This window comes from Staurois parvus, unplaced genomic scaffold, assembly GCF_062004578.1.
Source record: "Staurois parvus isolate SC_StPar_1 unplaced genomic scaffold, SC_StPar_1.0 ptg000718l, whole genome shotgun sequence".
NCBI classification, from domain to species: Eukaryota; Metazoa; Chordata; class Amphibia; order Anura; family Ranidae; genus Staurois; species Staurois parvus.
The window spans coordinates 331,398-356,624 of NW_028318514.1; the positions used below are offsets into that span (position 1 = coordinate 331,398).

The 25,227-nt window shown below is 42.7% G+C and overlaps 1 protein-coding gene and 1 non-coding gene across 2 annotated transcripts in view; one reads left to right on the plus strand and one right to left on the minus strand.

Annotated features, from left to right (window-relative positions):
• Positions 1-23,716, minus strand: part of AK7 (adenylate kinase 7) — a 35,983-nt gene extending 12,267 nt beyond the window's left edge. Inside the window, exons 1-12 of the mRNA XM_089653642.1 lie at positions 23,498-23,716; positions 21,646-21,831; positions 20,068-20,176; positions 18,732-18,826; positions 14,397-14,507; positions 11,115-11,198; positions 8,992-9,080; positions 7,799-7,889; positions 7,622-7,699; positions 5,840-5,989; positions 4,395-4,523; positions 1,221-1,329 (exon numbers count right to left, since the gene is read on the minus strand). Coding sequence (XP_089509768.1) covers positions 1,221-1,329; positions 4,395-4,523; positions 5,840-5,989; positions 7,622-7,699; positions 7,799-7,889; positions 8,992-9,080; positions 11,115-11,198; positions 14,397-14,507; positions 18,732-18,826; positions 20,068-20,176; positions 21,646-21,831; positions 23,498-23,584 — 1,318 coding nt within the window. The 5' untranslated portion in view covers positions 23,585-23,716. The remainder of the gene's footprint in view (positions 1-1,220; positions 1,330-4,394; positions 4,524-5,839; positions 5,990-7,621; positions 7,700-7,798; positions 7,890-8,991; positions 9,081-11,114; positions 11,199-14,396; positions 14,508-18,731; positions 18,827-20,067; positions 20,177-21,645; positions 21,832-23,497) is intronic.
• A 145-nt stretch (positions 23,717-23,861) lies between these two features.
• LOC149445571 (signal recognition particle RNA) lies at positions 23,862-24,162 on the plus strand. Its single transcript, XR_016306390.1, has one exon.
• The last annotated feature ends 1,065 nt before the right edge of the window (positions 24,163-25,227 follow it).

A 25,227-nucleotide genomic window follows, 5' to 3' on the forward strand; every position in this document is an offset into this window, starting at 1 on the left:
TGTTATATTCACAGGCGCGGCATCATTTCATGATATTGGAAGCCTTTAGTTTTGGGTATATCAAACTTTGTTTGCCAGCGGCCACACGTGTTATCACAGTGCAAATACATTACAATATGTTTATTAATCTGGAGTTGCCCTTCCACCTTCTTTGCAACTATAGCAGCTTCTACTCTTCTGGGAAGGCCTTTCCTGAGATTCTGGAGTGTCTGTGGGAATCTGTGCCATTTGTGAGGTCAGGTACTGATGTTGGATAAGACGTTCTGGTTCACAATTGGATTTCCAATCCATTCTAAAGGGATATGTGCAGACCACTTGAGTTCCTCCACACCAAACTGGTCAAGTCATTTCTTTATAGAGCTGGATTTATACATAGGGGCACAGTTATGGTGAAGCAGAAAAGGGCCTTCCCCAAACGAATTCTAAAAGGTTGCATGTGCACAATTGTCTAATATGGCTTTGTCATAATTTGGAGGGATGTCCACATACTTTGTCCATACAGTGGAAATGATAGTCAGATGTACAAAACTTTTGGCCATTTACTGTATCAGAGTTGTTATTTGGATGAACTTTAAATAATCCTCTGTAAGTACTTTATTACCCAAGGTAGAGTAGCAGCCTGCAAAAGTGGATAGTCCGCCCAATCAGAAATAGGATCACTATAATTATTCTACCCACTCTAAACTGATTCTGGATTGGTTGTTACAGGTAACTGCAAGCCACAGCCTTTTGCATTGTACTCTAACAAGTCCACCTGTGTTTCTGAACAAATCAAGTGACAAGTGTCAAGTCATTCACATTGATGAAATTGCCCTACCCACATAAATATTACATATATTTTTTCACATATCTTTGCTTGTCAGAATTTGGAATTTCAGTCAACAAACTGTTCGAGAAGCAGTAGGTGGGATCTGCCATCAAAGGCTCTCTGTGTAAAGAACACCAACTACTACAAACAGCTATACACAGCACTGTCCACCATACTCCCTATGCACACTAATGTTAATCACAGGATGATTGCACTAAGTGACACCATAGCTTTGTTCATAGTTGACAGCACATTCAAAGGCCAATTGCTGGAAAAGTCAATCACAGCCAGAATTTTGACTATAGTTAGGGTTAGGGATTAAACAGGTAGCCATGGCATATTTATGTTACAAATGCATTTATTATTTCAAAGGTGAATTACCACTTTAAAGCAGCACATAAAGGTCAAATACCTCCATTTTGTTCCATGTTCTCCTTCACAGAGTCCAACAGTTCCTGCCAGGATTCTGGTCCTTCTTCTGCTTCCTCTTCCTCCTCTGGAGGAGTTTTCACAAGCTTTTCCTTAAAAAAAAAAGACAGTACATGCTATAGTCAGACTGCTTATCTTTGTACTAAAGGGAACACAGTCGAATGGAATTCCCAACCTGCTTGTGGCCTACAGAGCCCTTTTTTTTTTTACTTTTTTATTATGGATATTCAGCTGCAAAGATATATGTACAATAATCATAATACCAACAAAACACTACTTATAGTACTGCAGCAACAGAACATTTCAAGTTTCAAGCAGGGACATATACTGTCTTTTAGGGTTTTTCTGTAGACATAAAGTGGTCGGCTTGATGTAAATAGTAATATCAATGTCTGCTTTAGTTTTAGCAATCTATAATAATTATATATGTATAATTTATAACTACATACAGTATACACATGGGAGCAGTCTTATTGGTTAAATATGCAAGTCTTCCAGTGCGATGCAATGTTGATGCTCTACTGCTTCTCAGCAGACTGACTAAAAACAAAGCACTCCCAGGGAGGTCAATATCTTATCTCAACAGCTGGTAAAATGACCCTGTCACTACAGGGTTACTTTATAAAAAGAAGGGCAGCCCAGTAAAGAATATCATCTATAGTTACCATTTTGACAGCCTATGGGGTTGATTTACTAAAGGCAAACAGTCTGTGCACTGCAAGTGCAGTTGCTCTATATCTGAGAGGAAGCTCTGCTGATTTCTATCATATAATCATGTGCAAGCAAAAATGCTGTTTTTTTTTATTTTCTTTGCTTGTGATTGGGTATTCTTTCCGCTACCAATCTCACGGATGGCCACCTGTGGGCGAAAAGCTGCTGAACCACCGACCGGAGCTTCAAAAGTTTTTCTGATGGAAGGAACACCTTGGCTTGCTCCAAATTGAGGATGACCCCCAGATACTTCAGGTCCTTGGCCAGAGTCAACACCAACTTCCTGAAGTTCAGGATCCACCAGAAGTCCTGTGGAGAACACATAGTGATCTCCACACTAACTAGTAGGGACTTACAAGTCTCGGCACGCAGGAGCAACTCGTCCAGGTAGCTGATCATCGTGATCCCCCGTTGTCTCAGTAAGGCCAAGACTGTGGCTAGGACCTCAGTAAACACAAGGGGTGTGGAAGCTAGACCAAAGGGGAGAGCCACAATTGGTAATGCGCATCCCAGATGGCAAAATTAGGAAGCACAGATTCCCCTCGAAAATGGGGATGTGCAAGTAAGCGTCCATTATGTCCAGGAGGCCAGGAAATTCGACAGAGGGAAGCTCAAGCTACCACTGAACGACTGGATTTCATCATGAACTTGTGAACCAACACAAAGGTATTTAGGGCCTTGAGCACCAGGATAGGGTAAACTCCGTCCGCCTTGGGAACTGAGAACAGATTGGAATAAAAGCCTCGACAATGCTCCCAGGCAGACACTGGGACAATCACTCTGCGGAGGAGTGGTTCCTTCACAGCCCCGTACAGGGCCTGTAGGTGCCACGGCGAGAGCCGTTGCCGAAAAGAGAGTTACCCTGAAAGGGCAGGTCCACCAGGGCCTTTTTGGAGGTCTAGTCCACCGACCAACACTTGAGCCAAAGGACCCATCGGAGCACCACAGCTGACACGGACAAATTACAGAGCGGTGGAGCTGCATCAACATAGGCATCGCAAGCGTACTTCAATCCCTGCACCACTGATCCGTCAGTTCTACATAAGCTTGGGGCAACTGACTAGCAGTTAAGGCTTGTCGCAGAGCCTAGGCCCATTCAGTCAGTGTCTGGGATACCAAGGCCGTAGCCAACACCGGCCTTAGTGCCAATAGTGAATATAAAGTGGGCTGCTGCCTCCGCCCTGCAGGATCCTTAAAAGAGGGAGATTCCTCCATAGGGATTAACTTGGCCTTGTTAAGCCTGGAAATGGGAGGATCAACCATCGGCAAGGAGATCCACTTCTTCAGCAGGACATCCTCAAAAAGGCAACACACTGCAAAGCGTTTTGGGAGTACAAACGGACACTTCGGCCGACTCCAATCCTTATAGACAAAATTTGTCAAAATACTCGGGGTAAGGAAAAACCAAAGGGAACAGGCACCACATCAGCGCCCCCGAAGAGTCCTCAATTGTTAGCATTTAACGCACCCAAGCAGTAAGTGCTGCTTCCAATGCCTTCTCCTGTGCGGCTACAGAGGAAAAGTACCTGTCCTCCTCATCCGAGGAATCGGGATGTGTCATCAGGATTCGCAGCAGCCGGATCCAGTTCAGTCTCAAGTTCATCCAAGGATGAACGCAGGGGACACTTCTTTCTCACCTTGCAGCCGCCTGCTGCCTCCACACGGGGCATGAACAACTCCAAGATGGCTGACAACGTGTCAAGGGGAACCGAGGGACCCAAGACCTCCAGGGGGAGTCCCGGTAGGGTGAGAGGGGACCCCGTAGGACCGACCACCCCAGGGAGCACCTGCACCCCACAACTCTTCCTGGGAAGGAGGGGAGGGAGCACTACTTACCAATCCAGTGGAGCGTGCAGGTGAAGCTCCCGTAACAGATCCCCCCCTCCACCGAACTGGGGGACTGTCGGCCAGGGGTACACTGTGACACAGACTATAAGCACCCAGTCATATTTGTCCCTGCGAGACATTTAATTTACTGGCTGCCGTGGTCCGTGGGGCATAGTCACGGCCAACCGAGTGCAGAGATGGCGGTTTGCACGCATTCGCTGGTAAGACTGGGGTGACCACTGGATCTAGATTATTATGCCCATCGCCCAGCCTGACTATTGATAGAAGATCTCCGCAGGAACACAAAATTTCAGGAATAAAAAAAAAGGAAAAAAAAAAAGAAAGGTCATGAGACCACAAGTCCCAGCAAAACTTCATGTCCATATTCCTGAGACACTAGGCAGAAAAGACTGGAGGCTTATAGCAGAGAGGGGGTTTTATACCCAGAAAGGACTGTCATAGGAGGTGCCAAGTTGTTTTTTTTCTGCCTAGTGTCCTACTCCTGTAGGTGGGGCTTTAAAACCCTACTTTGTTATGGATAAGAAGGAGATGCTGTGTCCGTCAACGAACATAAGAGAAAATCCTTTATTGTTGCAGACTGCAGCATGGTTTTACATACCAGATTTGCAATGGCCTCTGTGATGACATCTTTTATGTGAATGTGATGTAGCTTGTAGTGTTTGCATAGTAATTTTGACACTGTTGTTTTTCCTACAGCGGGTGGACCGAGGATACAGATACGGATGGGCTGAAGAGAAAAAAAGTTGCATTAAGAAAGGAAACTTCTGCAAACTCTGTTAACTAATTGTTGCATTTAAACTGACAGAATGCAAGATTCCTTTCAAATAAAAGAACCAGCAACCTGTTGTGTAAATAAAGCACCTACTGTTTATGGGGTCTCCATGCCTCTAACATTCACAAATTTAGGACATGTGTATAACTACTCCTTTACCCAAGCATCTATTAACTGCGTAAGTGTGAACCAGAAATAAAAGCTAATTTCTCATGATTCCTAGAATTAACAGAGTGATAACAGAAACAACATGTATTAGGGTGCCAGATGCCTCGTTGCTGTCATTGTAAGAAAAGTAGTATCACCTGGTTGTATTTTGTGAGTTCTAAAACCAATATATAATTCATATGTGAGGGAAATTAAAAGTACATGCTATTTGTCACTTCATGTTGCACTTGAATTTCCTCTGCATTTCTATCTACAGCAGCTAGGACTTAATAAAATACCAAAAAAAAAATCTAATTTTTTTATCACTAACAATCTTGGTAATATAACCTTCAGACAGATTTTTTTTAAACTTGTACATTTTCCATAAGAATGCACAAAGCTTAAAGTCAAATTAATAGAATCTGCAGTTTTGCCATATTTCATGTTGGCAAGACACTGGGAAAGAGTGTTTGACAGCAAAAGTGATGCTGCAGAGATGCAACATGTCTTATTGCTATACCGGGGCTGATCATGTGATTAGAGTAGGCAGGCCCTCCCAATCTTGTACTGCCAAGGCCTATCTAAATATCTACGAAGAAGCAGGTAATAATATTAAATGCTGGTGAAAATTCAAACAATATACTGTATATATATTTTTTCTCCACAAATAAACTAGAGGGGCAGTTCAGCGCCTTCATGGATAACACTTCTGCTTGCAACATTGGGGTCCTCTGTACAAGTTTGTATGTTCTCCCTGTGCTTGTGTTGGTTTCCTCAAGGTACTTGAGTTTCCTTTCAAACCGCAAAGGCATGCTGGTAGGTACTTTGGCTCCTATCTAAATTGGCTCCTATCTAAATTGGCGCTAATTTGTGTGCACATTTGTGTATGTGAGATAGAGACTTTATACTGTAAACTCCTTGCGGACAGGAGCTGATGTGAATGAACAGTATGTAATGTGTTGGGTAAATTGTCTGCGTCAATGGCATAAATGCCTGTACTAAAGAAGTAAATACATACTTTTCAGCGTTCCTGATTACAAAAGTTTAAAATGGCCTTATCTTTTGTGTACTGTCATCTGCATCTCTTAACACTGTAATGCTGTTTGCCTTCCAAATCTACATACCAGAAGTCCTCGGCTTTCCTTGAACTCTTTGATGACAGAGTCTATATTTTCTACCATTCCACTCTGAGACACCCAGTTAATGTTAAAATTCTCCTTCAAGAACACGGCTTCCATTCTCAGGTTCACCAGTAGCTGGTCAATCTCCAGTTGCTGAAAAAGAAAGAGGATTTGCTGCATGAGTAGCATATTAGAAATGGGCCATTGGTGATTTAGAAAAAACAAAAAAAGCCTACAGTGTGGGATTGTAAATATATGGCCTGCATATGCATATATGGTGTTCCCAGAACAATGGGTTATAGGCAGTAGGGTGGTAGCTAGGTGCCCCTTATCACTAAAGAAAACAGATGTGTGAACAGGTAGGATTTCTCCATATATGCAAAGCAAGGCTTAATGAGACCCTGTCATTAATTTTAAAATTGCAGGTAAAAGAACAGAAAATAAAGTATTTGAAATTCTAACTTGCAGTATTTTTCCCTTCCATAAATTATTTTTATTCATTTGCAATATGCCCCTGAACTTGCTAGAAAATGTGACTTAACAGTAAGAGTCAATTCCTGAGCACAGCCCTCCTTGCACGCTGTTACGCTCTCCTCTGACAGCATCTACTTTCTGTGCTGGTACAGCTCCTCCATCCCTATTCTCACCTCACTATATTACCTTTTTCTGTAGCAGTTAGGGGAGGAACACTACAGAATGTCATGGTAAGGGGGAAATCTGTGTCTACTGGGGCTGCTGACATCACATCCAAGATGGTGCATTTCAGCTGCAGTCTCAGGACTTTTGGATGTCTACACACAGGAGATTTTTGTTTGTACTTTCCTGACATTTTAGGACCTCAAAAAATGTAATAGGCAGTCAGAACATCCGTTTGGTCAAAAGTTTGGTCATTTTAGCTTTATATATTAAAAAAGAATAAAAAAAAAAAACTGTGGTTTTGGACTACGGCTAAAATGGTCTTGGAGCAAGTACTCAATGTTACCCTTCCCCTAGACCCGCTACACTAACTTTTGGGGCTATTCTTTAGGGGTATTTCTAAGCAATCTAAGAGTTTGGGAAAACATATTCTGACGGCTGCTAGACGGGTGACACCACGATTCTGGAAATACATCGATGCCCCCACACTAAATCATCTTTTATAAGTGATCTCTGAAATCAAATAAATGGAATATCTTACCGCTTTAGTGGGTGACTACTCAGGTCACTTTCAATCTATTTGGGAACCATGGGATCACTCTCCCTTTGGTAGAGTTTCTTCCTCACGCCCTCTTCCCCCTCCCCTTATATAGCTCAGATACCTCTTTACTTACCAAGCCTCTGACAAGTACTGTAACCCAACAATGTGCAGGTTTAGGTTGTCTTGTGTTTTTGTAATGTACAGTTTACCATGCTGTCTAATTATGTTCATATTTCTTTTGTTTCTGTTCTCTTTTATATTGACTGTGGATTTTTTTTCAGTGCAATGTTCACACCTAAAGTGTTGGAACCTTGTACTGAAAAATGGGCTTTGGCCTTTAATAAAAATTTGCAATAAAAAAACCCAAAAAAACAAAAAACAGTGGTTACTAAATATCACCAAAAGAAAGTTCTATTGGTCTCAAAAAATGAAACAAAATGAATTTGGGTACACTGCTGCATATCCAAGTAATTGTCAATCAAACTATTGAATGCAATGAAAACTGAAAATTGGTCAAAAAAGGAAGAAGGTATAACATGCTGGTATTGAGGTGGTTATGACCTGTAACAACTGTATAAAAAAAGAGAGAACAAGACTAAATTACTGACTGTTAGCTCTTTATTCAGGAACACAGCTTCTTTAGAAACCTTCTGCACTTTACCAGGACCGAGGTGTACGCTGACAGCCTGTCAGGAAAATATAAAGCAAGGTCAGAAGAAACATTAATTTCTACATTCTGAACGTTCTTCACATCCCATTCTTAGGAACATTTAAATGTTCTGTACCTTGACAATGTCCTCCAGTGTGTGAGTGGTGTCATCCACTGCAACCAGGTAGTGAGTCCGTGGCCTGCGGTCTACAATGTTCTGTACCACACTACAATCAGTTCAGGATTATACATTATAGCACTCAATGGTGGCCTGGAGAACTCAAGGTGATCAAACAGAACAGAATTGTGAATTATAGAAATCTGAAGGGCTGTCACACCGAGTACCCATAATACAATAGTGAAACGTTTCTGCACTTGATTCTTTAAGGCTAAAAGATGTGTATAAAGCTGAACTGTAGAAAACAGCTAAATACTGTACATGGATGTAACACATATGAAATATAAATGACAAAAGAAACTAGAACTCGACAGTTTAAAGCAAAAACAAGCTGCATCAACTACCCGTGTCTGAATATAGGACCTCAATTAAACATATATGAAAAACAGGTATGCATACCACTTAAAAAAATTAAATAAATAATTGCATTTAAGTGCACCTGATATTTTGTATAGTCTAATACATATGAAAGCTGACTTGCAGAGCAGAAGTTCTCTGTGCAAAAAAATGTACAGGTCTTGTCTCTCCTCCAGCCTGTGAGAAGCACACTAAAAAGCTTATCTCTCTGTCACCGTGCTCTCTCCTCCTATCAGCAGAGTCCTTGCACTCCAACACAACTCACTGGATCCTTGTGCTGCTCCACCATTCCATGTTTTAAGGAAGAAAGTTGCACATCTGTTGTGTGTTTTGTTTTTTTTATTTCAAAAAGCTTTATTGCCACTTGAATAGCTGTACAGCAAGCCAAGGTACCCTGCCAGGCTCTGCTCCTAATTCTCATTGCTTTGCTCCCAGATGAGGCGTATTCATTACTTAGAATGGGCTCAATTAAGCCAGGGATGTAGTTCTGGGGGTTGTGCCTACGTCAGTAGAAACGGACCTTCCAAAAGCTACACCAACATGAATTTTACAAGCCTGGTGATTGTGTCACAGTGAGTAATAAAAACGGATTACTGCTACAGGAACAAGGTAAAGTTAAAAAATAATAATATGTTTGAGGAGAGGAGAGGAGAGGAGAGGAAGGTTTAGGGGTAAATTTGAGTAATGTCTGGACAAGTCACAATATTCATTAGTAGTCTTGCACAATATAGAATGGTCAAGCTGAATGACATGCTATAACGATTCCACAATTTCTATACTGCAAGCATGTTTACCTTGCTAAATCTTTGATGTGGATCAGTGGATTGATATTCTGGCCATCTCCAAAGACAGGCAGTGCTGACGTTTCTCCCAGCCAGGCCTCCTATATGTATGAAAAGCAAAAGCAATTATGAGTGCACCCACAGGCTCTATATTGTACAATTACACTTGCACAAAAAGAACCTGTCAGTTTAACTTAATGGAGTTTATTGTGCCAACTGAGCTGTTTACCTGTGTTCAGTGCACTGCTTCTTTGTACCTTACACTGGAGTTTCAAAAATCCCCTCCTGCTTATGCAAAAAACACGGCTGTGTCGACCCCCACAACCTGCTTCCCGGGTGGTGACATTAAATTAGAAATTTCTTTACAAAAGCAGCCCTAAGTTTAGCAGAAAAGCCTGTTTCCTATCAGAATGCTCTGTATGAGAATGCAGTGGTCTCTCTGCAGAGGTCTTACCCCTTTCCACTGCTGTCTCAGAGTTAGACTACGTTCACACTAGCTTTGTCAGCAGGCCTTTTAACGCTTCTCAAACGCCTATGAAAATTCTGCACATGGCAGCACACAGTGCTGTTCACATGGAATCGTTAGTGTCGCGTCTCGTTGCGTCGTGGCAAAACTGACGCCTGGGGGTTTATTTACTAAAGCTGGAGAGTCCAAAATCAGACTCCCTTCTGCATAGAAACCAATCAGCTTCTAAACTCAGCTTGTTCAATGAAGCTTTGGCAATGAAACCTGGAAGCTGATTGGTTTCTATGCAGAAGGGAGTCTGATTTTGGACTCTCCAGCTTTAGTAAATAAACCCCCTTGTGTCAAGTCAGGAGGAGTTGAAGCCTCCCATTCAAGTCTATGGTGCCGCTCCGCAAACGCCTGGCAGGCGTTTACAAGGTGGTTGCGGAGCGTTAATACCATTTAACTTCATTATAGGAGTTTGTGGTGCGGTTTATCGGTGGGCAAACGCCTATCAACCGCCTCAAAACAGCACATGGGGAATTTGGGGAGCATTTGAGGTGCATTAAATACGCTTCCCAAACGCCTGTCTAACGCCTGTCAAACACTATAGGGGCATTTGGCAAGAGTTAGAAAAAAAGTCAAGTGTGAACAAGCCCTTAGAATTGTCTATTGAGCAGGGACTACGAGCTTTGCTGACTGCATTGCTATAGGCTTGACAGAGCAGGGGGCTTGCCAGACAACTTCAGAGATATCCCTTCTTCCACACAGAGAGCAAACAGCATGCTGACAGGGAACAGACTTTTTTACTCAGGCTGTGGCTTCTTACTGAAGAGAACAATCTGAGACTTTGCACACTTTTTGTTTTGGTGTACCTGAAAAATATTTAGTGAATTTAAACTGAAAGTTCAACTGGGCTTCAACTTAGCCTTCCCAACGCACTTAACTAAAATGGCAAACTTTTTTCGCAGAAATTTCAGCAAAGCAAAAACTCTGCTTTGCTAATCCCTAGAGAAAAGTTATTGATTTTTTTGGCTTTATGTTATTATAGGAAATGTGTTCTTGTAAGCCACGGAATGTATTGCTCTAGAATCCCAGCACTGAAATTGAAAGGCTAAGTTCATGTTATTGAACACGTTACACTTTATACCCAACGTGCTCCAGTGCGTGTCCCCCCCAAATCATCCCCCGTGACAGCGGGTAGGGGGATCCTCTCTCTGCACCCGCTGTCACATTTTGAAACCAGTGCGGCTGTGAAGGAATAAACTACAAGTACCATCTTTCACCGCAGCAGACAGACTTGTAGTTTGAAGTATTCAAAATTCACTGCATCCGCAGCCCAATGGTGTGAAGCATTCCATAGGACTTAATCGGATTGCATTTTTTAGCACAGTAAAAATACGTCAAAAATCAGAAAGCAGCCTAAATGCACATTTCTTAACCTGCAAGAATATGTGCATTTATAATTTTTTAATAAAAAGTGACCTTATCCTTTAATGATTTATACAATATGCACTTACTATTGATTTTGATTTAACCATCTTCTGGGTAAATCTCAAGGCTAATTTTTTGTTTGTGTTTTTTTTTTAGCTACCTTATGGCTACAGAGAACTGTTTTAGACCTGCTACCTTGGAACAAAAGAAACTGGTATTCCATTTCCTGTGTAAAGGTACATATTTTAGAACTTACTTTGAAGAATGTATGAAGGATGCCCTCTTCTGCTCCATATAGAAGGCCAGATGCAACCACATAGGTTGTGAACTTGCCTTTGTTCTGTAAAAAGATATCACACGGAAATATATATTAAAAGTGTGGCAGGTTAAGTCAGACGTTTACCTGAAGACCTCTCAACTCAAGGCCCATGCACATTTGTGTGTTGTGGCAATGTGTGTTAAAATGCACCTGTTCTATGAGCGGTGTGTTGGGTTCAACACTTCATTGAATGGCACCCAGGGGCGAACTGACCATTTGGAAACTCGGGCACTGCCTGAGGGCCCAGGGTCAGTAGGGGGTCCCATGAGATGCCCCTGGTACCTTTTTCATAGGCTTTTTTGCGTTTGAGCAAGGACAGAGGTGCCCCATGATCCCCTATTGCCTGGGGGCCCCATGAGTTGTCAGTCCGCCCCTGATGGCACCCCAACACATTGTACAGTACAGCCCAACAAACAAGAGCACACCACAATGCATATACTGAGCTCTGTGTTTTGAAAAAAGGGCCATGTCCTTTTTTTTTGTTGTGGTGCAATGGCAGCATATACATAATAAATATACTGCCCTAACACAACGCATGTTAATATGTGCCATGATATGTGTCAACAGGCATGCATTAACACACCAAAATGGAACACTTTAGTGTGAGTATACTTTAAAGCTCGATGCTGTGATTATAATCACTATGAGACAGTGGACTATATTATGAGTATTGTGGACTATATGCACCATTTAGGGTTCTCACGTGTCTCTCATTTCTTGGCTCTAGGGCTTATGGCTTATGGCTGGTGTGGAGAAAACAAACTTTTTGCTTTCTCAAAATCTTAAGTTCTGTTCTGAATCCTGGAGCCCAGAGACTTTGTAAAGCTTTAGGTGGAAAAAGTCTTTATTCCTAGACCCATGTCTACCCATGTCTCAGCTGTGCATAGGCCTTTTTTTATTATGTAAGCTAACTAATATTCAGGACTCTCTCTCTCTGCTGTGAGAGTCTGCTGCTGGATATAATAAATGCTGACTGATGACAGAACACTAAACGGGTACAAACTGTATATAACCTGTTTGTGTTGGGAAACCCATTAATGGCACCCTGCTAGTCAGGGACTGACCTTTGTTTATTTAGTAGCTCAGCGGACGAGCAGATATTTGCTGTTGTACAAAGCCCTCCTGCATTGTAATTGTATTTATTTGCTGCCTTGCTGAAAAAAAGTGCAAGACAAACCTGCTCCTCGCTGTTCCTGTCTTGTGCATGGTTTACAGTTACCAATACCAGTTAAGCCTGTGTTCCTTACAACAGGTCAGGCTTTTGGCTGCAATGGCCATACTGGACAGGCATATTATTATTATTATACAGTATTTATAAAGCACCATTAGTTCGCTCAGCGCTGTACATTACAAAGGGGGACAGAACATGTGACAGAACAATAACAATACAATGCAAAACATGAGGAAATTGAGGGCCCTGCTCTTTCGAGCTTAAAATCTAGGAGGGAGGGGATGGTGGCACAGGAGGAGATAGCTGTGGGGGATGGAGTGGTAGGAAGAGTGGAGGAGGTCGGCAAGTTAGCAGGGGGTGGGGTAGGCTTCCCTGAAGAGATGGGTTTTCAGGGTGCGCCTAAAGGAGAGGAGAGTAGGTGATAATCTGATGGGTTGGGGCAGGGAGTTCCAGAGGATGGGTGACACCCTGGAGAAGTCCTGGAGGCGGGCATGACAGGAGGAGACCAGGGAACTAGAGAGAAGGAGGTCTTGTGAGGAGCGCAGTGTGCGTGTTTGGTGGTACTTGGATATTAGGTCAGTGATGTAGTACGGGGCAGTATGGTGGACAGCGTTATACGCCAGTGTTAGGATTTTGAATTTGATCCGTTGCGCAATCGGAAGCCAGTGGAGGGATTGGCAGAGGGGGGTGGCAGAAACGGAGCGGTTGGTGAGGTGGAGGTGTCTGGCTGCCGTATTCAGGATCGACTGAAGCGGGGATAACCAGCGGCGAGGCAGGCCAGTGAGGAGGGAGTTGCAGTAGTCGAGTCGTGATATGATGAGGGAGTGGATGAGCTGTTTAGTGGTTTCTGGGGTTAGGAACGTGCGGATTTTGGCGATGTTACGGAGGTGGAGTCTGCATGAGTTTGTTAAAGATTGGACTTGGGGCTGGAAGGATAGGTTGGAGTCCAGAATGACACCAAGTACTCTGGCCTGCAGGGCGGGTTTGATGGTGGCATTGTTGGACATGATGGAGAAGTCAATGGGGGGTGGTGTCCGGGCTGGAGGGAAGACAAGAAACTCGGTTTTGGAGAGGTTCAGTTTAAGGAAGTGGAGAGACATCCAGTCAGATATGTCGCTCAGTAGGTGTGTGATTCGGGCAGAGACTGAGGGGGTGAGGTGGGGGGTTGAGAGATAGATTTGTGTGTCGTCGCATATACACAAATGTGGCAGGATTTCTGCACATGCACACAAATGCTGCCAGTTTCTGACAGACTGCCATCATACCACCCTGCAGGGTTTCTGCGCACACGTACAGATCCACCAGGCATGCGCACAAATGCCACACAGCTTAGTAACATACTGTCTTGTGGTATATCTGTGATGCAGCTATCCCAGGTTGCAGAGGGGCCTCGCCTTGGCTGCAAACCCAAAGTGCTGTTTTACAGCATGAAAATTAATAAAACAGTCAAATATTGAATACAAATTTTTAGCTTTTGTGTAAGAGGGAGAGGGTAGGGATAAAATAATAAAAGGTTGGTGAAGTGAGTCTAGTTCCACTTTAACTAAATACATAGGTTGCCATGTTAGTTACTTTATTTTAATACTTTTTTTAATACTGTTATTGTCAGCTTTATGGTGACAGGGACAGTTTTTACAATCAAGCTGTAATGATAAACATGCAATTGTGCGATTCAGTGCTAATACTGGTGTATGTCATAATGAAGAGCTGGGTCTCTTGAAGTAAAACTAAAAAACCAAACACACCACTTCAATGTAAATCTAATGCCAAAACCTTTTTTAATTCTAATACAGCAAGGAATGGTTAGAACCCCTGTGGGGATTTTTTCTGCTGTCTGTGCCATACTGGGGAGATTTCTGTTTGCTTCCTATCATGAAGACAAAATAAGAAGTGAGGAATAAGCACCTCTTAGATATCTGTCACTGGAGCAGGTTGGATCATTAGGAGATTTCTCCTCTATTCCTGTTTTTAAGGGAATTGTCAAAATTTTGGCTTTAACATCACTTTCTGATGAAAGGTGAGTTTTGACATTGCCTAAAAATACTTACTGTTTTCCCCATCTTAATGATGAGTTTTTCTGCATTTATATGATCTTTAAAATTTAAGTGACATTTCCTTCTCCGATAATCATCTTCTGTGAAAGGGATTTCAGGATCATCCTGTAACAAGACAGCAGGTGCTTAAGATTATGCACTATTCACCACTCAAAAAAATGGTTTTGGTTTCTTTCATACATATATATTAGAGCTGATTTACCTACCATAGGATTTGTATTTACTGTATGTCCATACAGTTCAGAGATTTACACAGTTCTTCCACACAGCACAATCCTATCTGACAGGGTAGGATAACTGATTTTTGTCAGGCTGCCTTTCCCCCAGCCTATGATTAGACAGTGAAACCAGAAGCACTGGTGAGCTCATCTCTCTGTCACTCTGCCCTTTCCTCCTATCAGCATGTCTCATGTTAGCACTGCATGACTAACAGCCTTTTTGTGCTGTTTTTTCCTCTCCCAGTCTAAGCTTTGTGGTACAGTGGATTTTAGGGAAAAAATGTATTAAAGGCTACAGATCTGCAGTAACTTGTGTCTTTTACATATGCCTTTGTTGAGAGCAATAAATAGGCTGACATTGTTGACCTCTCATGAAAATGCTAGTTGCCTGGCTACTACAGTGAACTACCCAAAACGAATATGCAAGATCATTGAGATCATTCTGACTTCATCCACTGCCTACTCGTTCTGGGTTAGGGACTCAAAGAATTTACATTTTTACAACTTTTAAGAATAACACCAAAGAGAATTGATACACCTCCAGTCTTCTCTGATTAAGTGCCAGTAGGCAGTATTCCCCTGAAAGTCACTAGTTACAGTGGGGAAATAATTATTTGATCCCCTGCAGATTTTGTATATTTTGTATATTTGCCCACTTATAAAGAAATGGAGGGTCTTTCATTTTTTTAATAGGTGTATTGTGAATGATAGAGACAGAATATCAGTCGACAATCCAGAATAAACACATGACACAAATGTTATAAATTGAGTTGCAGTTCAGTGAGTAAAATAAGTATTCGATCCCCAAGTAAAACATGACTTAGTACTTGGTGGAGTAACCCTTGTTGGAGTACAGTGGTAAGACATTTCTTGTAGTTGTTACCAGGTTTGCACACATCTCAGGAGGGATTTTGGTCCACTCTTCTTTACAGATCTTCTCTAAAGCCTTAAGGTTTCTTTGCAGTCACTTGGCAACTCAAAGTTTCAGCTCCCTCCATAAATTTTCTATAGGATTAAGGTCTGGAGCCACTCAATTACCTTAATGTGCTTCTCCTTGAGCCACTCCTTTGTTGCCGTGGCGGTATGTTTTGGGTCATTGTCATGCTGGAAGACCCATCCACAACCCATCTTCAGTGTTCTGGCTGAGAGAAGAAGGTTCTCATTCAAGATTTTCCAATACATGGCCCCATTCATTGGCCCCCCAAAGCAGTAAAATCGGCCTATACCTTTAGCAGAGAAACAGCCCCAAAGCATGTTTCCACCTCCATGCTTGACTGCAGGAATGGTATTCTTAGGGTCATAGTCAGCATTTTTCTTCCTCCAAACACAGCAAGTCGAGTTATTGTCAAAGAGCTCACTTTTGGTTTCATCTGACCACAGAACTTTCTCACAATCCTTCTCTGAATCATTTAATGTTCATTGCCAAACTTCAGACAGGCCTGTACATGTGCCTTTTTGAGGAGGGGTGCCTTGCGCACGCTGGAGGATTTCAATCCATGGCAGTGTAATCTGTTACTGTCAGGAATGGACTTGCCAATAATGGTGGGACTCACCTGCCTTGTGGGCTGCAGTACCAGGGCTGGCCAGCGGGTGCTCTCAGCAATCAGAGACTCACCCCTGCAGTCAGCCAAACACCTGAAGCTGATTGCAGGGGTTGTATTTAAGGAATGGCCAGACTCACAGTCAGGGCCTTGGTGTGTGTTTTTCCATGGGCCCCTGTATCTTGTATCCTGTGTTCCTGGTCCTGTTCCTGCCTGACTTGTTGCCGACCCTGCCTGATCCTGAACTCTGCTGACTTCTCCTGTTTGATCCCTGGCTTGTGACCCTGACCATTCTCTGCCTGACCCTCTGCACCGCGCTGTCCTTGAGTTACTGAACCCAGCTTGTGACCCCGACCACTCTCCCGCCTGTTCCTGGAACTCCATTTGCCCGTTTGCTACTGACCCGGCCTGCCTGACGACTCTTGCATTGTATGTATTGTTATCTGTAGGTGGTTTGGTTTGTTTGCACTGTGTTTATGTTTAGTTTTGCACTGCGTTTTGTATTGTTAGTCTTAATAAATCATATTGTTTATACCATATCTGAAGCCTGCGTTTCCCTGTGTCAGTCCACACACCTCTGGTCATACCCGGAGCCCTGACAGTTACCAATGGTTTGTTTGGTGACTGTGGTCCCAACTGCCTTGAAATCATTCACAAACTCCTCCCGTGTAGTTCTGGGCTGATCCCTCACTTTTCTCATGATCATGCTTACCCCATGAGGCAAAAGCTTGCATGGAGCTCCAGACCGAGGGCGATTGATGGTTATTTTGTATTTCTTTCATTTGTGAATAACCTTTCCAACAGTTGTCTCCTTCTCACCAACCTTCTTGCTGATGGTCTTGTAGCCCATTCCAGCCTTGTGCAGGTCTACAGTCTTGTCCTTGACATCCTTTGACAGCTCTTTAGTCTTGACCATGGTGGTGAGGTTTGAATGGAAGAAAGAGATTCTCTGGACAGGTGTCTTTTATACATATAACAAGTTGCCATTAGGAGCACCTTCCTAAATTGACAGGACTAATCTGTGTACCACATGAGCACATAGCCAATCTGTGGGAGCCAGAATTATTGCTGGTTGGTAGGGGATCAAATACTTATTTTACTCACGAACTGCAACTCAATTTATAACATTAGTATCATGTATTTTCCTGGATTTTTGGTTGATATTCTGTCTCTATCATATTAAATTCACCTATGATAAAAATTATAGACCCTTCATTTCTTTGTAAGTTGGCAAACTTACAAAATCTACAGGGGATCAAATAATTATTTTTGGCACTGTAAATGTCCTTCACTTTTCCTTTGACACATATCTTTTGTGACTATTAAAACACAACTCTGCCATATATGCTATAGATTCAGGAAACCTAGATTGCTTTTAAAGTGTTACTAAACCCAGGACCCTGCATTCACTATATCTGGTCTCCTACGGTACACAGAACATGGAAATGCAATTATTTTAGTATGTATAAACTGCTAAATACCTTTTCTCATCAGTAGTATATAGCAGTCATGTGACTTCTATCAGTGTCTAGCTGAGCACTGGTTAAAGGTTGTAGGAGGAGTTTTCGTTCTCCTCTGACTGTCCCATGCTGATCACATGCACCCTCACAAAGAAAAAAAAACTCTCTAGCAATACACATTAAACTGGGCATGTGCACAATGACCTTTAGAGCTCTGTACTAACAGCAGATGAATTGGGGACAGTTAAAGTAGGGGAGGTTCAGAGAAGACAGGATCAAACAGCCTTTTTACACACTGTGGAGGATTAACCCCTTAGGTTCCACACTGAGTATAACAAGCATGCTTTACTGCATGTACAGACTGATTTTACTGTTATGGGTCTATTAACAATATCAAATTTATTTGATATTTGACAAAATTCATTTTCTTGGACATCTGCTCCTACAACCATGATCCCCCACTTGCTGAAACACTGCAAAATTTCCTAGCTAGCTAGCAGCAATGAAGACCAAACCTTTGCTGATTTGGCCACTGAGGGAGAAATTTTTTGGGGTTAGAGAGGAGTCAGTGGGCGAGTGTTTTACCTCAGCTCCCTCTGGGGGGTGGCCCACCACATACTAGTGCCATTTTGCTGAAGGACCTCCACCCGGATTGGTCTCTCCAGTAGTAGAGCAGCCTAAGACCAGTAGCAGGTCCATTACAGAATGACAAACTCTGAGTTCAGTCTATAGTCATGATCTATATCAATGTCCAAGCACCACCCCACACACCCAAGACATGGTTGGAAACCAGGCAGTGCAGACACACTAGTGGACAACAGGTTTGCCTCAATATTGTCCTTTTTCTCTATGAGTATATGTGTGTGACTGTAAAAGAGAAATTATACTGAAATCTTCTTCAGGGCATGGACCTACATAAATGGTTTAATGTTCCCTCTAAAGCTCTGCACAAAAATGTCATCACTCCACAGTATAAATGAGGAAATAAATGCTCAATTGCTATATCTAATTATTTATTTATTTTATTATTTATTGCATAACTAGAAGTTAAGATGAAAAAAAAAATGGAGATGGTATTAGCCAATCACAGATGGTACTTGGCACACTTACTGGGTCCAGTGGCTTGCTTCGTGCCCAAGTCATGACTGTAGATAATAATATAAACATTTTCTGACTTTCAAAGTTTTCAATTTCCGTGTGGAGTGCTAAAAAGAAGGAAACAAGATGTATAGTGTTTAGACTGATTTTCAGACAACAATAACAAATTCATTAAAACTAGAGAAGAGAGAATTAGGACAAACAGAGCCTTTACCCATAGCAATCAATTAAAATCCACCAAAGTCCTGGGATAAGTAACTAAACAATTTTAACAAATCAGTCTCAGTATGGTAAATCAGTAACTTTTTTGTACAGGTAATGGAACACTAAACAGATTATCCTTCCACATTTTTGTATGTGTGACAGGGATAGCCTCTACTTTGTCTGCAGGGGCACTGCCAATGACTGAATACTATAATACAACGTAGTTCTAGTCAAACTAATATACCAAATATGATAGTAACATCACTGATAATGCCCATATTTTATTATTATTATTACTACTACTATCATTTTATGTACACAGTTATTACTGGTAAAACACCATCAATTTATATGTTTTATTACTGTCAATCCAGCATTTTAATTGTTATATTCCTTTCTTGAAGATGTTCATAATTTTAGAATTATAGCACAAAGTACATTTTTTATTACTATACTCTATGTCATAACTTTAGTGTGTATTTTTTAGTACCATTTTTTATTTTGTGTTTCAGTCTTGATGAAGGAGGCAGGCTGTAGTCCCAAAGAGCGTTGAAGGAGGCAGCTTGTAGTCCCAAAAAGCGTTAATTTTCTTATACGGTTTATGTTTGGAATAAACCTATTTTTTTAATCAAACATTACGGTGTGACGCTTCAGCTCTTGATTTACCTACCAACTTACAGTGGTTGTAAAGGGAAAAAAACCTTTTAAATTCAGCTTCCCCTGCAGCCCCAGCTAAATACTCACCTGAGCCTGATCTTGGTCCAGCACTGTGCACTCTGCAGCAGCTCTTCTCCCCTTGCCCAGCTCTCATAGGCTTGGCTGAGAGCAGCGGGAGCCATTGGCTCCTGCTGCTATCAGTCAAAACCTGTCCGCAGGGGGTGGGGCCAAGCCAGGCTGTGCGTCTGAATAGATGCAAACAGAGCCCGGAAACGTACCCCCATAGGAAGCGGTGTCCTATGGGGGCACTCAGCAGTAGAGAGGAGGCCGGAGTGCCAGTGTGGGACCTGAAAAAAGGAGATCGAGGCTACTTTGTGCAAAACCATTACACAGAGCAGGTACCTATGTTTGTTATTTTACTGAAAAAATAACCTTTAATACTGACTAAAATATAATAAAGCAATTTATTATAACAGAAGACGCCCACCAGATACTGCCCAGGAAGCTTCATCGATCTGAGATGGGTCCTCTGTGATATTATATATGATGACATCGCTCTCCATGAGATGACTTAACAGCTCATCTCTATTTGAAATCTGAAAAACAAAAACAAATAATCACTAAACACATGAAGCCATTGTGGGATTTTGACATTGACATAGGCTCCATATGATGCCCTATAGCCAGGTTCCAAACCTTCCCAGTGTGCTTGGTGGCATAGTTCCTACTTGGTATCCACTTATTGTTTCATGTATAACAGCAGGGATATTTTCAGTGGAAACGTTGGAGAATGCAGTTCTGGCACCTCCAGCACTAAATGTATGTAAAAGCAAGGGGTGCTGGGGTGTGCTGGAGGGTCTACTGACGTTGGCTGCTAGGGATCTATTGTCACTGGAGTGGATCTATTTTTGCATGGTAGTCTATTATTGCCAGAGAGGGATCTATTGTCACCGGGAGGTCAATTGTTGATAGAAGGGGTCTACTGTTGAGGGAGTGGTCTATTGTTGGTTGCTGATGGGTGATCTGTTGTTGTTGGTACTGGGCGGTATTTTGTTGCAGGGGTTCATTTTTTCTGGGGGAATCTATTGTTGCGGGGGGTGGGGGGGGCTTTTTTTGCTGGCTGCAGGGGATATATCTTACTGCTTTTCTTGTTATCGTTAACAAATTCCATACAAAATTATATTTGGCTCAGTATTCTCTAAAAGGAGCACTGCTGGGCAGCACAGTGGCTAAATGGTTAGCACTTCCGCCTGGCAGTACTAGGGTTGTTGGTTCGTATCCCAACCACCTGCCTGGAGTTTGCATGTTCTCCCTGTGCCTGCATGGGTTTCCTCCAGGTACTCTGGTTTCCTCCCACACTCCAAAGACATGCTTGTAGGTTAATTGGCTCCTTTCTAAATTGTCCCTAGTAACGTGTATGTATGAATGTGAGTTAGGGACCTTAGAGGGTTAGGGACTGATGTGAATGTACAATATATATGTAAAGTGCTGTGTAAATTGACGGCGCTATATAAGTACCTCAAATAAATAATACTGGGAGGTGGGTAGGGGTTGCAACCGAGAGTAATTGCTTAGAGGTGAGTATGGGGCGGAAACAAGGGGTGACTGCACTGGAAAAAAAAAACCCTGTATAACAGTGATGATCTCACAATAAAGTGACCGTGTCAGGTCAAAATTCCCAGTGCCAGCTCCCTATATGTGAAAAGTGATTGTACTCAACTCTCCAGTGACTCCTACCTTCTCTCTGTTTCTGTGCTACAGTCTTCACAAGACTCTTCAGCATGTAACACTTCAAGAAGTGTTCCCTGCTACATGCTGTAGTTCCTTCCTTCGGCCCATACCTTGGAGGAAGGAACCACGGCACATAGAGTCACACAGATATCCAAACCTTTCGTAAGTATTGAATGCTAAGGAGTCTAATGGAGGCTGCAGAGCTTAAAACAGAGAGAAGGTATGAGACATAGCCCACTGGAGAAATGAGTGAATAGCTATCTAATGGTCTCCAAACATACAATTGATGGAACAATAATAACAAAAGAACACATTACACCCCAATATTGATTACCACATAGGTTTCCACCGGGAAACCCAGCTTCTTGTCCAATGGTTTGGACAGAGTGCCTACTATCTGGAAAAGGCCCTGTTTGGATTTGCTGCCTGCTTCATCCTCTTGAGCTGACAGGTGCTCTTCTTCCTCCACTCCCTCTTCAGCTTCTTCAAGGGAAGCTCCAGCAATGCAGGCAGACAAATACTGCAGGAATAATAAGACCAATGAGTTCACAATGTCGTAATTGTCCCCATCAGACCCCACTCTTACATCAATTGTCCCCCCCCCCATTCTGCCTCAACTGGACCCCTCCTATCCTGTCCCCCCCCCCATTCTGCTTCAACTGGACCCCTCCTATCCTGTCCCCCCCCCCCATTCTGCTTCAACTGGACCCCTCCTATCCTGTCCCCCCCCCATTCTGCCTCAACTGGAACCCTCCTATCCAGTCCCCCCCTCCCATTCTGCCACAACTGGAACCCTCCTATCCTGTCCCCCCCTCCCATTCTGCCTCAACTGGACTCCTCCTATCCTGTCCCCCATTCTGCCTCAACTGGACTCCTCCTATCCTGTCCCCCCCCCATTCTGCCTCAACTGGACTCCTCCTATCCTGTCCCCCCATTCTGCTTCAACTGGACCCCTCCTATCCAGTCCCCCCCATTCTGCCTCAACTGGACCCATCCTATCCAGTCCCCCCCATTCTGCCTCAACTGGAACCCTCCTATCCAGTCCCCCCCTCCCATTCTGCCACAACTGGACCCCTCCCTTCCTGCCCCCCCTCCCATTCTGCCTCAACTGGACTCCTCCTATACTGTCCCCCCATTCTGCCTCAACTGGACTCCTCCTATCCTGCCCCCCCCCATTCTGCCTCAACTGGAACCCTCCTATCCTGCCCCCCCCTCCATTCTGCTTCAACTGGACCCCTCCTATCCAGTCCCCCCCATTCTGCCTCAACTGGACCCCTCCTATCCAGTCCCCCCATTCTGCCTCAACTGGAACCCTCCTATCCTGTCCCCCCCATTCTGCCTCAACTGGAACCCTCCTATCCTGTCCCCCCCATTCTGCTTCAACTGGACCCCTCCTATCCACTCCCCCCCATTCCGCCTCAACTTGACCCCTCCTATCCAGTCCCCCCATTCTGCTTCAACTGGAACCCTCCTGTCCTGTCCCCCCCATTCTGCTTCAACTGGAACCCTCCTATCCTGTCCCCCCCATTCTGCTTCAACTGGACCCCTCCTATCCTGTCCCCTTGCATTCTATCTCAACTGGACCCCTCATATCCACTCCCCCCCATTCCGCCTCAACTGGACTCCTCCTATCCTGTCCCCCCATTCTGCTTCAACTGGACTCCTCCTATCCTGTCCCCCCATTCTGCTTCAACTGGACTCCTCCTATCCACTCCCCCCCCCCCGTTCCACCTCAACTGGACTCCTCCTATCCTGTCCCCCCATTCTGCTTCAACTGGACTCCTCCTATCCTGTCCCCCCATTCTGCCTCAACTGGACTCCTCCTATCCTGTCCCCCCCCCCATTCTGCCTCAACTGGACTCCTCCTATCCTGTCCCCCCATTCTGCCTCAACTGGACTCCTCCTATCCTGCCCCCCCCCCCCCCATTCTGCCTCAACTGGAACCCTCCTATCCTGTCGTCCCCCCATTCTGCCTCAACTGGACCCCTCCTATCCTGTCCCCCCCCCATTCTCCCTGAACTCTCCCCTCTCAGCGCCTACACTATGCTTGTGTAGCGGCAAGATGAGTTCCCCTGCTTTACATCTATTAGCGCCTGATTGGCCGCTATCATTAACGCCTGAATTGCGCCTACTTTACCCATTGTAGCGTCTCATTTACGCCTGCCGAGCCAACCCCTCCTCCTCACCTTGCCTATGTTCCTGGCAGCGTACCAGTCCAGGTTATTAATGAAGATCCTTTTCGGTCTAACAATCTGCTCCCCTCCCTCGGCCATGCTGCTGTCTGCGTGTTACTACGGTCGCACTCCGGTTGCCAAGGACGGGTGCGCTGCAGGTTGCTAAGCTACGCTACGGACGCTGGAAACGGGGTCCTTCCGACTCTGGCTTTGGTGTGGCTACCTAAAGCTAGTGCGCAGGTCTGGTAGAGGAGAGAGCGCCCCTCTCTAGCTGTGTGCACATGTAATTCTCAATGTTGGCCGAAGATGGCAGTGCTGAGCTGGTGACGTCAATGAGAATCCAGCTTCTAGTTACAGAGAGCACTGTAATATCTTCGCCGGGCGCGGTGGCGTGCGTCTGTAATCCCAGCTACTCGGGAGGTTGAGGCTGTCGGATTGCTTGAGTCCAGGAGTTCTGGTCTACCCTGCGCTATGTCGATCGGGTGTCCGCACTAAGTTCGGTATCAATATGGTGGCTCTTGGGGAGCCTGGGGCCACCAGGTTGTCCTAAGGAGGGGTGAACCGGCCCAGGTCGGAAACGGAGCAGGTCAAAACCCCCGTGCCGATCAGTAGTGGGATCGCGCCTGTGAATAGCCAGTGTAGAGCAGCCTGGACAATACAGTGAGACACAGTCTCTCTTTTCCTAAATTCTTGATATTCTACAATATTATTGACATCTATTTTTTACATTTGACAAACATTACATTTATTTTTTAAATGTTTTTTATTGTCCACCCATATGTATTTTTATTTCTTATTTTTATAAGCCTTACTTATTTTTATATTTACTCATTATTGTGTGTTTAATGCGGCATTATTTTTATATTTATTTATTATTTTTATACACCGTTATCTATATTTATTATTTTTATATTTATACACCCATATTTATTTTTATTTATTATTTTTATACAGCCTTATTTATTTTTATATTTACTCATTATTGTGTGTTTTATTATTTTTATGCGGCATTATTTATATTTATTTTTATACACCGTTATCTATATTTATTATTTTCATATTTATACACCCATATTTATTTTTATTTATTATTTTTATACAGCCTTATTTATTTTTTATATTTACTCATTATTGTGTGTTTTATTATTTTTATGCAGCATTATTTATTTTTATATGTATATTTTAGTTTTTACACCATTATCCATATTTATTATTCTTATAAATAATACACCCATAATAATTTTTATTTATGCCAGCCTCCCGAGTTATTTTTATTTATTATTTTTATACACCCTTATTTATTTTTATATTTACTCATTAACATATTTTCTTTATTACAATTATTATTTTTTACACCCTTACTTATAACTGTATATTTATTATTTTTATGCACTCTTATTTATATTTATTTTTATATTTACTCATTATTATATTTTTCAAATTATTTTTATGCACTTTTATTTTTTATTTTTAATTTATTATTACATTTTTATTTATTATTTTTATACACCCTTATTTATGGTTGTTTTTATGTTTATTAATTATTATCCTAATTATTTTTAGTTAATGTCATACACCCTTATTTATAGTTATTTGTATAATTATTAACTATTGTATATTTTTTAACATTATTATTATTTTATACACCTTTTTTATTTTTATATTTATTCATCAAATTTGTTCATAAATGTATTTTTTTATGCACCCTTATTTATATTCATCGTTATTATCATCTTTATTAC